The sequence below is a fragment of the Pistacia vera genome, unplaced genomic scaffold (assembly GCF_008641045.1).
Source record: "Pistacia vera cultivar Batoury unplaced genomic scaffold, PisVer_v2 Contig301, whole genome shotgun sequence".
Classification (NCBI taxonomy): Eukaryota; Viridiplantae; Streptophyta; class Magnoliopsida; order Sapindales; family Anacardiaceae; genus Pistacia; species Pistacia vera.
Window position 1 is genome coordinate 527,783 of NW_022196115.1, and position 13,907 is coordinate 541,689.

The following is a 13,907-nucleotide window of genomic DNA, read 5'->3' on the forward strand; positions in this document are numbered from 1 at the left end:
ACGAACCGTTTTAAAAATGAGAAGGCATGTAAAATATATATTTTAATGGCAGCAGGGAAGGGACCAGCAAGAGAAGGAAGGAATCTAGTAGTGCAGAAGCTTTTCTTCTTCTCTCATTTTAACATGGAAATTTGTAAGAGATAATAAAATAATGCAAAGATGGGTCTGAAAAATTTAGGGTTTTGTTTGTCTTGTTATTGGGATATATATACATATATAAAGATAACCAATTTTGTTTTTAAATATTTTTAGGGTTAAGTCAGTCTTCCACGTGCTTTTGGGGACTCTCTCCTCTCTCAGTCCACTCCCATTACTTGATAAAACTTGAATGCCATATTTTTATTTTCACTCAATTGCACTCTCTGACCATCTGTTCCCCCTTCTTTTGTTTTCTTCTTCATTTCCCCATTTCTCTCTCTCAGTCTTTGTCTATTCCTCCCACACACAGAGTAAGCAAAGCAAAACAAAGCTATCTAAAAAGCTACCATTGAATCTAGTTATGAGAAAAAGGCAACAAGGGAAAAGATTTGTTGTTTAGAATCTTTAGTTTTTTTGTTTTTAACAATGGAAGGTATCAAAGTTGTAGGGGTTGGAGGTGGAGGACGAGTTGGTGTTGGTGTTAATGTTGTTGAAGACGACATGGGAGATGGTATGCAGTGCAGTGATCATCCTTACAGAAACAATCCAGGTGGGATCTGTGCTTTTTGTCTTCAAGAAAAGCTCGGCAAGTTGGTTTCTTCATCTTTTCCGTTACCTGTTCGTGGTTCTTCTTCTTCATCTTCTTCTCCTTCTTTTAGATCTGACATTGGTGGTGTTGCCTCTTCTGTCAATGGTGGTGTTACTGCTACTTCTTCTTCAGCTTCTCTTTCACTTTCTCTCTCTGTTCGTCCCACTCCCACCTCTAAAAGTAGTCGAAATGATATTGCCAATGATCGTCATTATCATCAAGAATATTATACAAGGCGGGCCAGGATCCCTTTTCTTTTAGCAAAAAAGAAGAAGAAAATCATGGTGGCATCATCAGATCGTGCGGCGGATATTGTTTTCAAGAGAAGCAAGTCCACTGCTACTCCACGAAGAGGCCATTTCTTAGATGCTACTACTGATGATGGTGAAGATTTTAGCCCCAGAAAGCGTGGGTTTTGGTCATTTCTTTACCATTCTTCTTCTTCTTCTTCAAGGTCAAACACCACAAAGAAAATGGATAAGATCACAACATTAACATCAACTACCACAGATGGTTCTCATGTGAAGTCAAAAGAGAGATGCTTGGGATCTTCCCTTTCAAGGAAAAGTGATATTGTCATTGAGGAAGATGATAGTCCCAACAGTCAAGCAACCGCCTCAGCTTCATCTTTTGAGCGTAAAGTGTCAAGATCCAGATCTGTAGGATGTGGAAGCAGGAGTTTTTCTGGGGATTTTTTTGAAAGAATCTCTACAGGTTTTGGAGACTGCACTCTCAGAAGAGTGGAGTCTCAAAGAGAAGGTAAACAAAAGGTGAACGCCACTTCATCTCACATGAAAGAAAGGGTTAAATGTGGTGGGATTTTTGGTGGGTTTATCATGACATCTTCATCTTCTTCATCATCTTCATCATCATATTGGGTTTCATCCTCTGCAGAAGATCATGTGAATGGGAAATCAACATCTGGTGCATGCCATCTTGCTCATGGAAGAAGTAAAAGCTGGGTATGGGCTTTTGCCAGTCCCATGAGAGCTTTCAGCAAGCCCTCTTCTAAGGATGGAAAAAGAGATCATATCATCAGAGAAGCTGCAAATAAAAACACTACCCCAAATTTAGCAGCCATTCCTTCATTGTTGGCTGTGAGAAGTTAAAGATTACAAATTTGGGGTCTTGGGATATACATTATATTTGGATAATTTATATTTTATTACCTGTTTAATTCTCTGTGTTTATTAAGTTCATCATCAGTAGTACTACACTTTTTTTTTCTATTTTTCTCTTTTGTAATTGCTTTGTTCTTCTATTTGCCAATTGTGTTTCCTTTTAGATATTCGCCTGGTCTTTTTTCCACCATTATTGGTGGGTTGAGATCAGCTAAGCTTAGCTAGCATGCACTGATGGAATACTACTACCAGAATCCCAAAGTGAATCTTGCAGGGTGGCATGATGAACTGGTTGAATGTGGAAGGAGCAGATTTATTATTATGTTGACTAGTCTCATTATGTTGTTTGTGACTTGCTTGGTGGGGTTTTGTTATCAATCTGTATTCTTTAATCTTTCTAGTGTTTATTTTGTAACTTGTATCTTGGATGTTATGCCAAAGAAACGTGTTATTCTAATATTTCCTTAGAATAAATTTTTAAATTTTTTTTTTTTTTTCACTTGTGCACATGCATACACATGTTTGTTGGTGTTGGACATCTTGCAAAGAACCCAAATTCTTAGAATTACAAAAACTTCTTCACATGTTTGGTAATTTTCTTCACAAAATATGGTCCCAATTCCATTAAACAATTAACTCTTTGAATATTCTTGCACTACCCTTCTGAGTTTTCAAAAAATGCATCAATCTCTCTTTGAAGACTCGGAAAATTTTAAGGCTTGGGAGAAAAGATCTATAAAATTATATATGATAGGGACGCAAGGCAAGACTGAAGGAGAAAGTACACAAATGCTACGGGACATGGGAAAAAAAGCTGCTTCTGTTGTGGTTGTGGGCAGAGTGTAAATTGGCACAAATCATTCATTTGTGGACCCATTTATAGCTTCACTTTTTAATCCATTCCACAAGCCTAAATTTAGATTTTCCTTTTTTCGCTCCAACTCAAAGCCTTTTATTTCGCTTTAGATTCTTGAAGCATTGGGAAGGGGCAAATCTCCTTTGGACCTTTTCGAAACCAAAAAGGCTTTTGTTCCCCTAATTGAATTTCTCCTTTTGAACATATGTAAACAGTATTAGGTTATGGTTATTATCAATTAATTTAGTTTAGTTTAGTTGCTGTGAAATTACAGTTGAAATGGACAGACCAGAAATTTTAATGGCTGTTTGATTCATTTCAACCTTCTTGAGGAAATTATATGCACGTGAAGAGTCTAAGACTTGCTTTATATGCACATTCAATTAACAAAGCTTTTTTGCCTATACGGACCCTTCCTTAATGAATTTAATACTTCTTGTAGGGTTGATTGTAAACATAAATAAAAGTTCACTTTGACATCTAGGTTTCACTTTTATCGGCTATTTATTTACAACAACACTATAATCTTTGAATTGTAACTAATTAACTATCTCTGAGTGGCCGAGTGGTTCGATAAACACTTTTGATTATATTATTCAAGAGGTCATGAGTTAGATTCATTTCTCAATTGCTAATTGTTCCAGCCATTGAAGCTCTTATCCGATTGGTAGTTCCAGGGTCTCGGGAGATTAGTTAAGGTGTGCATAAGCTGGTTCGAAAACCCTCGATCATAAAAATAATAATAATAATAATAAAATTGTAACCAATTATTCTATATCATTAGACGTAGATTAGGACCCATAAGCTCCATAATTGGGAGATTATATACAAAACCATTATTGAAATGAATAGTTAAAGCCAACTTTTGATTTTCGTTTTCAATAAGATCGAGTATCCTCTCTAGATTTCTTCGGATAAAGAAAAGGAAACGATAAGAATGATGACATTTTTAACCTAATCTTTGAAAGAGTGATCAAGCATACATACAAATACAAATTAGGAGTGTAGCGTATGTTGTATTATAACTTATAATCAACATCGGAATCATTTTGGATACTTGATTTGAGACAATTGTAATGGCCCATCATGTTCAAACGCTTTAGCTTTCATTATTCATTATCGTAACAACCATGAAAGGTCCTCATTCGTGCACCTTATTTGATGTGATTAATTTCACCATATACGCCATTTAAACATCACAAATTGGTTCATTTATTTTTGTGGCTAAGCCTAACATTGGAGTCTAAATCACTTTTTAGTACCCCATTCACGTCACTCAATCTCGAAACAACCTGACATGACTTATTGTTTTCACCCAATCTTGGCTTGGCCCCGGTCATGTATTGTTGGTCCAAGAATTGACAATTTCTTTTTCCTCATCCTTTTCTTGTTGGCCGGGTCTAAATTTTCTTTCGAAATTTGTTTTAGGAGAAGAAAAGACTTTGATCAAAGTAGTTGTAGGAGACAGGACTGAAGGTGGTGATGAAATTATGTTGGTTTGTGTGGTTGAGGAATTCATCGAAAATCACAATTTGGAGTTTATAATTTCTAGTCAAAATTTTCCTTCAATATGCCAATGGTGTTTCCAATATTAGAAAAATTTTCTACTATTGTTGAAACATATGATACAGAAGGTATAAAATAAGGCACATGGTGATGGGGCTTTGTATTAGCATACAAACTGCAAAAAGACGAGAAAAAAAGCAGTTCTTCCCAACAACTTTTACTGTCAGAGGATATTGACCTGTGGTCTTTTATGATCCTTCACTTTTATACCCAAAGTTCTGGTTTTCAGCTTTCAAATCTGAGGTTTTGCAGAGGATGAAAACTGGATAATTTTGATATTCATCATGATACAACAATGCAGCTACTTATAGGAGTTAAGTGACAAAATGATGTATCTAACAAGCTTGTGACCTCAGTATGTGGTTTCAACGCATCGTCGAAGCTCCATTGCATCAAATTTTATGGTAATCCGTCACTGGGTCGACGGCCCAAAACGAAGAGGCCTCTGAAACTTGTTCGAATGTCAAGTTCAGGAAGTTATGTTGGTTTGTGTCCAGTGGCTCAGCGGTGGGTCGTGGTTCAGGAATTCATTGGATATGACAATTTCCAGTGAAGTTTCCCCATCAATTATAAACTAAACAATTAATAGATTGCGCTGAAGGTTAAAGTAAACAAACCACACTAGTTTCATAAAAAGAGTGATACAATACAACAATTCAACAAGAAGTAATAACTGTAGCAAGTGACCGCATGCTGTTTATCGATCTTTAGCTTCTATTCTAGTTGGGCCTGACTTTGTGGTTCAATAGCATTGCTCGAAGATCAGCTGCATCAATTTGGGCTAAGGAATTTTCAGGCCTATAGTAACCGGTTACAGGGTCCGGGGCCCAAGCCGTAGAGGCCCCAGCCTCTTCTTGAATCGCGGTCCTCACGTCCATTTTCTCCATCATATGACTCCTAGATCGTCCCCTAGCCGACACCACGCCATGTGGCGCCGCCGCATAACCTCTCCTGTTGATCACCACAAGCACAGTTAATTTCCCAATACATCATGCTTTCTTGTGTAAAAAGAAGATATGTAAAAAAATATTTAAATATTTGTTCACATGGTGCACAAATATTGATGGCGCTAACTTGACCTATAAGTAAAGCTAAAATTAAAGGGTCATTGGGCATGCCAAAAAGTAACAGGTTAGTGGTAAATTGATGCGTGTTGTTGCACAGTGAATTTATAAGCATTGAGGATTTACAATCAATCAATCAATCATGCTTCTGGCAATTGTTTTAATGGTTGGATAATAGTTAAAAATTCTAATTCTGGTTTTGCCGTCGATGTCAATACTTTCTCTTGATCTCCGGAGTAAACAAGAGTTACAAACTTTGTCAACTTTTGTATACGAATTAACTGCACGCGAGAATCCAAGTTTGAATTTTAAGTTGGATCTCATATTTGATCGGAACGCAAGATTCTGATAAGATTTGATCACAAGACGAATATAAACTGCTGATAATATAAGATCAGAACAAAAGCATGCGTAGTAAGAAAAGAGTGGAGGTTTCTGTACATGGAGATGGAGAGGAGCTAACAAATGAGAAGGTTTTGTAGACGAACCTGGAGATAGAGAGGGAGACACTATCAGCGACAGAAGCAACAAGAAGCTTAGCATGGAAGAGAGAACGAGCCATTTCTTATTCAGTAAGTAGCAAGCTATATATATATACTTAACACCAGAGATAATATATATTAAATATTTATTTGAATACGATATAGCTACTGCAGAAGCAAAATCTCCTTAGAACGGATGATCTGAAGAAGAAGAAGACTCCTGCAGTAGCTAGCGCCTAACTGGCCGCTCCCTTCTCGACGCTAATATATAGAGGAGAAGGAGAGAGATTAGGGTTTCTGTTTCACCTGTCGTTTATTATTATAATAATAGAAAAATGAGCATTGCGAAGAGGCGAGGCGACTAGTTGGGTTGGGTTGGGCCTTCTATGAGGATATTTTCGTCAATCAATATATAGACTTAGTAATTTACCAAAAAACCTCTTCATCAAACTTTCTTGACAACCTTGGGGTTAAACAAAGATACTGTTTTGTATTTGGACAGACTACTCTTCCTGCGACGTGACACGTGGCTTTGTTAATTTTAAAAAAAGAATAATAAAGTTGCATGACTTAGTCCCATAATTCGGCTTTAATGATTGTGGCAAACGTGTGGCACATGGATGGAGGCTAACCGGCTAGGTACTGTAAATAAAGCTCCACGTTTACAAGAGACAAAAAGCGATGTAGTATAAAATATGGGCGGGCAGGGGCACAAATCCGGCATTGATTTAGGACCGTCCATGCATTTCTGATTGGTTAGGATGATATTGGTGGGTGCAAATCAATCATGACGGCGACGTGGCGCATGTTACGCGAACCTTCTTGTAGACTTGAAACTGAGGAGTCATCTTGCTTGTGCCAGACGTCTGTTTAACATTTGTTTAGTGTGATGTGAGTCATTTGCACTAATTAACTCGCTTTAGTTTGGTGAATGTTTCTGTTAATCACCTCGAAACCTCTAATTATTTGCTTATTCTTATCCATGGAAACTATATGATTGTTGATGTATGAGAGGTAAATGATTGATAGCGTTAGAACCATGTTGGATATTTGCTTAATCTTGATAGATCAGCGATAGAATAAAACAATTATATATGAACAATAATTTAATATAAAATACAGAGAATAAAAGACGATTTTTAAAATGGTTCGACTGTTTATAATGAAAAACATTCACTATAATGTATTGAGCATATTTGCAAACTGGATTACAAAGAAAGCGTTTGGTTCAAGGAATATTGGATTGCTGAAAAGATAGATTACCTTTAAGATTATTGAAAATCTTTAGGAAAATGTGTTTGGTTAATTGGTAAGTATATTATATTAATATGTTTAGTTGGGAAGAATAAATTGGTAGGTATGTTATTTAAATTACTGAATTATCTTCTAATTAAATATTACTATTATATTTTTTTTAATATTATTATTATTTGGATTGTTATAACCCCCCTAATTTAAAAACTTAGCAAAAACAACCCCATATAAATGTTTGAAAAATCAGCAAAGCACCCCCACCAACCCAGCCACTATCGACCGCCAGAAACCGGCAACTTAACTACGCACGGAAGGCAGGAAATGGCCTCCGTGCACTGTATGGACATTTTTTACCAGAGATTTGGTCGAAAATGGCCAAACTTGACAGATCTGGCCGTCAACGGTGAGATCGATGATGGATTTGGCTGTCAACAGCTAGACCGATGGCCGTTGAACACCACTAACGTGACCGTTAACAGCCAAATTTGACTAGATCTGGCCATTTCCATCCAAATATCTGGCCGAAATGGTCATATCGGCCATTTTCGGCCTTCCCTGCGCTGTTTCGAAAGCGGCGGCGGTTGGCCGTGGCGGTGGTTACCAGCGACAGGTGACTGGGGGTGGTGGCTTGGGTGGGCTGTAATTTGTTTTGAATTCAAGGGTAATTTTGTCTAAAAAGTTAATTAATTTGGGTGAAATAGTAAAAACCATATTCATGTAATAAAATTTAAAAATAAAGGCATTATTATCCTAAAATTTTATTAATAAGGGATAGAATTGTAACAAAAAAGATAACTCTGGTGATCTTAGAATACCTAAGAAAATGGAGGTAATCAGATTACCTCAAATATTACCAATAATAACCACTATTGGTATTTGAAGATTACCGGTATCTTATATGACTTGACAACCAAACATGGTAATCAAGTAATATAAGATAACTTAATCCCAGTAATCTCTAATACCCCCAACCAAACGCCCCCACATAGCTATCTCAAGTTTTCTCTTGAGTTCTCTCTTTCTCAGCCTAACTGCTCTTCTATGTGTGTATGTTTTGTTGTCCCCTCAAAACATATTAGGATTGGGTTTATATAACACCCGCTACAAGTTTAAATTAGAAATAAACACTGAATCCTCATAACATGAACTCGATCCTCGACTTCAATTATGGAGTTTGTATCGTATAATATCTCCTTGCCAAAGTTAAAACTATATTTTTTTTTATTTGGAATTATCATTTCTGAATTTACCGCACAATATGATAACAAGAAGGGGACCATGATAGATGATAGATTTTGTGATGGAGATAATAAATATCTTTCTTATATATCAATCAAGAAAAAGAAAAAGAAAAAGGTCCTTCACCTACTTAATAGCATGTATTTGCACCTAGAAGAAAACTTGTCCCACTTGTGAAATTTCCCATATTATCTCACTCGTTACTTCAAAAACTACCATTTATATATGTTCCCTCATTTATATAAAGTTCAACCTGTTTTCAAGCCCCTTTCTCTTACAACTGGATTTTTGCTTCTGCTAGCGCCTAGCGGGAATTTGGAAATTAAACAAGCGTGATGCAGACTGCAGACAACCAGAAGAATGTATGTTGATGATTGTTTTAAACATTGAAATTCATCACTTTTTCTTGGAGAGATTTTGCATTTGCAGCTCAAAAAACAAGACAAGAAGGTAAAATGATAATGCTTAATTATTCTGGTGGTACATCCCCAAGTTGTCTACTAGTATTAGTAGATTTTCTCATTTAAGTCTTCCACAATGTCTCAGGTACATCCTGAAGCAATTGGAACGTGAAAATGCTATATGCATAAAGAAACTATTGGATGTTTGACATTAAGGTTCTTATAATATATTCTAGTATTTATGGATTAAGACTACAATTCGCAACTTCTCATCAAGTCATATATTATATTATGAGTCTGTTTATTAGAGTTGGACACAACAGGATATGAATATGAAACTTGATTTGCTTCGCCATTAATCGCAGAGGCAATTTACAGTTTACAACATAGCGCCAACAAATATACTAAAAAGACCAGAAGTCTTTGATCGCATAACGACCTTACTCATATAAAGCAGAAGTGGTGATTAAAATGTTGATTAGGATCATCCTCAAGTTCAGGGGACAGATTGGAAGCCTGCTGGAACGAGGTTTGCGATGTTGAGGAAGCCAAGAAGAGTGTTTCCAATGGACAGTAAAGGTGACAGCAACGTCCCAACTTCCGGAAGCTTCGCGCCACAGCTTTCTAAAGGCGTGTTAACCTCTAGGCTGCAGTTGGCTACTAGTGTAGAGAGCAAATATTGAAGAGGGTCCAACACTATGGAAAATATTCCCGCCCCATTGGTTTTTGCAGTCGAAACAACATTTCCTCCACATTTCAATTGCACCCCAGCATCTAAAACAATACATTATACAGCAGTTTCACCAGTTGCTTGAAATGATTATACAATTACAAGAAATGGGGCTAATTTTATATTAAAAACTAAAAAAAAAAAAAAAAAAAAGCAACTTACTTTGGAAAACTGGGGTTGCTGTGCCATTGACACCAATATTGCCATTGGCAGGGCAATAGACAGTCCCTTGAATATGAATCAAATTGAGGAGGCCGCCTATGATCCCAAGTTGGGCTTCAGCCATAGGGGCTAACGCTACAGCAACGAAGAGGGAAACGAAGAGAAATGATTTCAAGGCCATGGCTCCAAGGATAGTGATAAATTAATGAAGAAGGTTGGATTGTTTCTGACGGTGAACTGAGTTGCATGCAGAATGCTATACATTTAACCTATTTATAGGAGTCGAGAGAGGCAAGTTGCAGAAGGATTTTAAGACTTCAATACTTCATTGCTTTCAATGCCTCTCTGGTCAGAGGATATGTGAGTCCAACAAAGATAATATGCAAGTCAAGAAACCAAGACAAAATTTGAAGTTTGTCATGAAGCTCTAGCTACAGCACGCGTGCCACTCTTTGTGGGCTTCATCTACATGAAGAGCTTTGTAGCATTAGTAAGTCTTCTGTCTCTTATATGATATATGAATGAATGGTGAAGTATATTTTCACACCTATATGAAGATTTGGCGTTAACACAAAATCCTTTGAAATTTCTACTGCTACTTGCATAGATATAGTGGAGATAGTCTCAGTTTGGTCCATACATATACAGCTATAAGCCAGTTTACTAGTCTTTTGACTCTCTATTCCAAAATTCCTTTCATCCTCTGCACTTCTAACTGGGATTTGCTTCTGGTTGCGGGCAATAAGCTTGCCAGTTGCATGATGTGATAGCTTTTATTGTGCTCCATTCCTTGAACAACCAAAGATCAACTGAATTTGGTATGGTACACGATTCTTTATAATTAGCTGAAGAAAACAAATATCCTTACAAAGATATGAAAGATCGAGTTAAATGGGATTTCATTAAGTTAGCAGTTGAGAAAAGACTAGTCATATATCATAATCGGTTTTAGAAAAAAAAAAAAAAAAAACATTGTGACGAGTAGTTATATCATTTCTTCACGTTCATGGCTATAAAAGGAGACGACATTGCTTTTTTCAGAAAAGGGGTGATCTACTGTTGGTGTTCTAGCAGATAACATAGCTATAGCCTCAACAGTCAACACTATAATCTTGTCTAAATAGCTGAAAATTAAAGATGCTCAAATTTTTGTATCAAGCTTATTGTCAAACACTGAAATCGGAAATTTCGAGATTTAAAGAAAATACATTTTCCTCCAAAATCTATTGTAAAGTCGTATACTTCAGTACAGGGAATACGATTGAACTAAAACATACCCAGCAGTTTTAAGTACTTTACCCAAGCATCCACGGGACCACGGCCTCAGGCCTACTCTTTATCAAATTAACCCTTTCTAAGGAAGTAGGATGCGGCAATACTTATGGTAAGCCAACCAACATAATGCCCTTGTCCTCCTAAGAAATTCGGCTTTGATCATATGAGCTTACTGCCTCCAAGTTAATGGAGCTTTCCTTACTAATAATATAAATAAAGCCTCCAAAGTTCAACTAGATCTTTGGAGGGTTTGAAGAATTTAAGGGTTAGATTAGTATGTAACCTCAAAAAGACACCATTTCATCATAATGAGCTTTTTAAATAAACAACAATTATAAGAAAATAACAAATTGGAAGGAAACCCGGTCTTGATAACAGAGGCATTAAAATGATGTTCCATGCCCCAAGCAAACACAATACTTTTATGGGGCTTCCCTGTCCTAGTCTTACCTTGGCTGGAAACTGCCACTGCCTCTTCAACCCCCAAAAATATATGCATCACCATTATACATGTTTTACAATAACAAGCTTGTGCAAGACTTGTTCTACAACTTACCCTAATCCTACACAAATTATTGCTTTCCAAAATTGATTCACTTTGCAAAGCTACTTGTAAGTTTAGTGGTCCTTAATCTTTGCATAGAAAATAAGATTCCTAAGTGAATACTAGATGAGTTCGGGTTCACTGAATTTATTCTAGCTTACATATTCTTAAAGCTCATCCGGTACTCTTCCTAACAGCAATGCTTGAACACAGGCTCCAAATCTATATAGCTATAACAGCAAAGCCCCTCACTGCTGCTTAAACGGGAAATACAAAACTATACAATAAGACATTTGCTTGAATAAACCAAGCACAAGATGATCAATCCTGTACCTGCAACTTTTGGGACCTATATATAGGTTTCAACATTACCTGCAGATGAATCAAAAGCAACTACGCCTTCGGTAGGACCACAGCGTTTTCCATTTTCTGAAGAAATCTAGCACGACTTGTCCATAATTGACAAAAGATACAGATTTGAAAGAGGGTAAGCTATAAAATATTATATTAAGATAGCTTTTAAGCACTTCTAAATACATGCTGGCTGGAAGACCACAATTCATGCAATTAGCACAGTGGCTGCAGGTCAAAGATGTTGAGCTCTAATATAACTCTATATTTTTGGACGCACTTCATCATGAGACCATAGACATAATGAAAATGGGACAAGTCTGGCAATTGCCTTCGGAAGTTACTCAAATGTATTAGACTAATACAATGTTATCACAATACTATACTGCAGCTGCGTGGACAGACACAGAATTGTATAAAATCATATCTATTAGAGGACCCAACACCGTGAATCTAAATGCACACCTCTAGAATACGTAAGACTCCAAATTCTAATTAATGCAGTTTAATAACCACATCAAATTCAACACAGCAACAATTAGAAAGCTCGCAACATCAAACCCTAGCAAGGCAAAAGTTGTGCAGGAAGATTCGGTGGTCCAGTTTCAGGAATTACAGCAGTCGATGATGAAACCATATAGCATACCATTATCACAATTTAGAAAATCTATCAATAATAAAGTTCCATGATAACATACTAACTATAAATGTGATTTAGCAATACAAAAAATTTCATATAGTCAACTTCCAAAAAGCAGAAAATCAATCCTAAACAAATAGGAAGTCGCCGATATCTCACCACAAGAATTCTACGATTACGAAAATTCAGAAAAACACAAAAAAAAAAAAAAAAAAAACCCAGAATCAGAAACTTAATCTTCCTCCTCACCCTCATTCTCAGCAATGTTAAGTATCTGAGTTCATAAACATTACGGTCCTTGTTGGACGAAATTACCCTAAGCCAATCTCGCACGTTGTGCTTCTTCAGATACTTCTTTGTCAGTACTTAAGGTACCTACAAAAGGGCCATGACACAGCGCTTGTTCGTATCAAAAAACCAAAAATAAACTAACGAAAATACACACTTTTCTTTAAGGAACACGAGTACCTTTTGGAGAAATTGGAGTCTGAGGTGACAGTGATCTTAGTCTTCTCACGTGTGACGGTAACAGAGTCACCGAGAGCGCCGGCTTTGCCGCCAACTTTTATCGCTCTGGGGAGGAATTTTTCGAGTGAGGCGATGTCCATGATCTTATCCTCCACGGCTTTGCACAATCGATGGTGAATGTTGCTCCTTTCTTCTTTCCTTTGGCCCCAGTGGCCGCTCCGCTTCCTCCTCTGCTCATCTTAACCTACACCCTCGACTTAAACGTGGAAATCAAAACGAAAACAATAAAGTTGGATAGTCAAGCTAAAAAGAAACAAGGAGGAAGTTAAAGAGAGACCTTGAAAATGGAAGGGTTTTGGTGCGCCGAAGAAGCAGAGAGCAGAAATTAGGGTTAGGGTTTATTTGTGCAAGCGACTGCATTTAGGAGAAGAAAAATGGGCCGAGAATTTGGGCTGTAATTAATTTCGGAGTGGATCCAATTGATAGCCTTTCTGTTGTATTAATTTATAAAAAAAAAAAAAATTGAATTTTTTCTTTGAAAGTCATTCCTTTAGTATAACTTAATATTGACCACAGGATGATGGGTGGAACGATAAACACTCTTGGTGTATACAAGAAGGTTTTGATATTTTACATTATCTTTGGATATTTTCATTTCATAATAAGGAAAAATAATATAGGCACATTTGCTGAAAAAAAATCAATATTTTGAGACTGAAAAACAGCTGTAAAATGGATCTTCTCTCGTGCAGTTACAACACTGGAGAATCAGTGAAGTAAGACCGAGAATGACTAGCTACTTGAGCCATACGGCCCATATAGAAGGAGCTTCGGCAAATGGCTAGGTTCCACCCCTTAAAAAATGAAAATGGCAGCCAACATTTATATTGCAAAAGCTTTGTTCTAACATGGCCACAAACATTTGTTCAAATATGTCAAAATGAATCTATTTGGCATTACCAAGTTAAAAAAAAAAAAAAAAAAAAAAAAACAACAAAATATCACAAACATGCAATCAAACATGTTT

General features: G+C 36.7%; 3 protein-coding genes and 1 pseudogene across 3 annotated transcripts; 1 reads left to right on the plus strand and 3 right to left on the minus strand.

The window, feature by feature from the left end:
• The first annotated feature begins 330 nt into the window (after window positions 1–330).
• On the plus strand, window positions 331–2,307 carry LOC116135636. The gene has a single exon (XM_031421349.1). The coding sequence runs from the start codon at window positions 565–567 to the stop codon at window positions 1,834–1,836; it is 1,272 nt and encodes a 423-aa protein (XP_031277209.1). The 5' UTR covers window positions 331–564; the 3' UTR covers window positions 1,837–2,307.
• A 2,565-nt stretch (window positions 2,308–4,872) lies between these two features.
• On the minus strand, window positions 4,873–5,925 carry LOC116135650 (late embryogenesis abundant protein Lea5-like). The gene is made up of 2 exons (XM_031421366.1): window positions 5,823–5,925; window positions 4,873–5,221 (listed from the first exon to the last, which is right to left on the minus strand). Exons 1-2 carry the CDS (start codon window positions 5,894–5,896, stop codon window positions 4,990–4,992), a joined length of 306 nt encoding a protein of 101 aa, XP_031277226.1. The 5' UTR covers window positions 5,897–5,925; the 3' UTR covers window positions 4,873–4,989.
• Window positions 5,926–9,133: 3,208 nt separating this feature from the next.
• Window positions 9,134–9,783, minus strand: LOC116135562. The gene is made up of 2 exons (XM_031421272.1): window positions 9,603–9,783; window positions 9,134–9,484 (listed from the first exon to the last, which is right to left on the minus strand). Exons 1-2 carry the CDS (start codon window positions 9,781–9,783, stop codon window positions 9,207–9,209), a joined length of 459 nt encoding a protein of 152 aa, XP_031277132.1. The 3' UTR covers window positions 9,134–9,206.
• Window positions 9,784–12,424: 2,641 nt separating this feature from the next.
• On the minus strand, window positions 12,425–13,306 carry LOC116135633 (annotated as a pseudogene).
• Between the last annotated feature and the right edge of the window lie 601 nt (window positions 13,307–13,907).

Coding starts and splice junctions, on each gene's coding strand:
- LOC116135636 (XM_031421349.1), top strand. CDS start 565: ATGGAAGGTATCAAAGTTGTAGGGGTTGGAGGTGGAGGACGAGTTGGT.
- LOC116135650 (XM_031421366.1), bottom strand. CDS start 5,896: ATGGCTCGTTCTCTCTTCCATGCTAAGCTTCTTGTTGCTTCTGTCGCT. Junction 5,222..5,822: donor GTCTCCCTCTCTATCTCCAG/GTTCGTCTACAA, acceptor GGTGATCAACAG/GAGAGGTTATGCGGCGGCGC.
- LOC116135562 (XM_031421272.1), bottom strand. CDS start 9,783: ATGGCCTTGAAATCATTTCTCTTCGTTTCCCTCTTCGTTGCTGTAGCG. Junction 9,485..9,602: donor AGCAACCCCAGTTTTCCAAA/GTAAGTTGCTTT, acceptor GTATTGTTTTAG/ATGCTGGGGTGCAATTGAAA.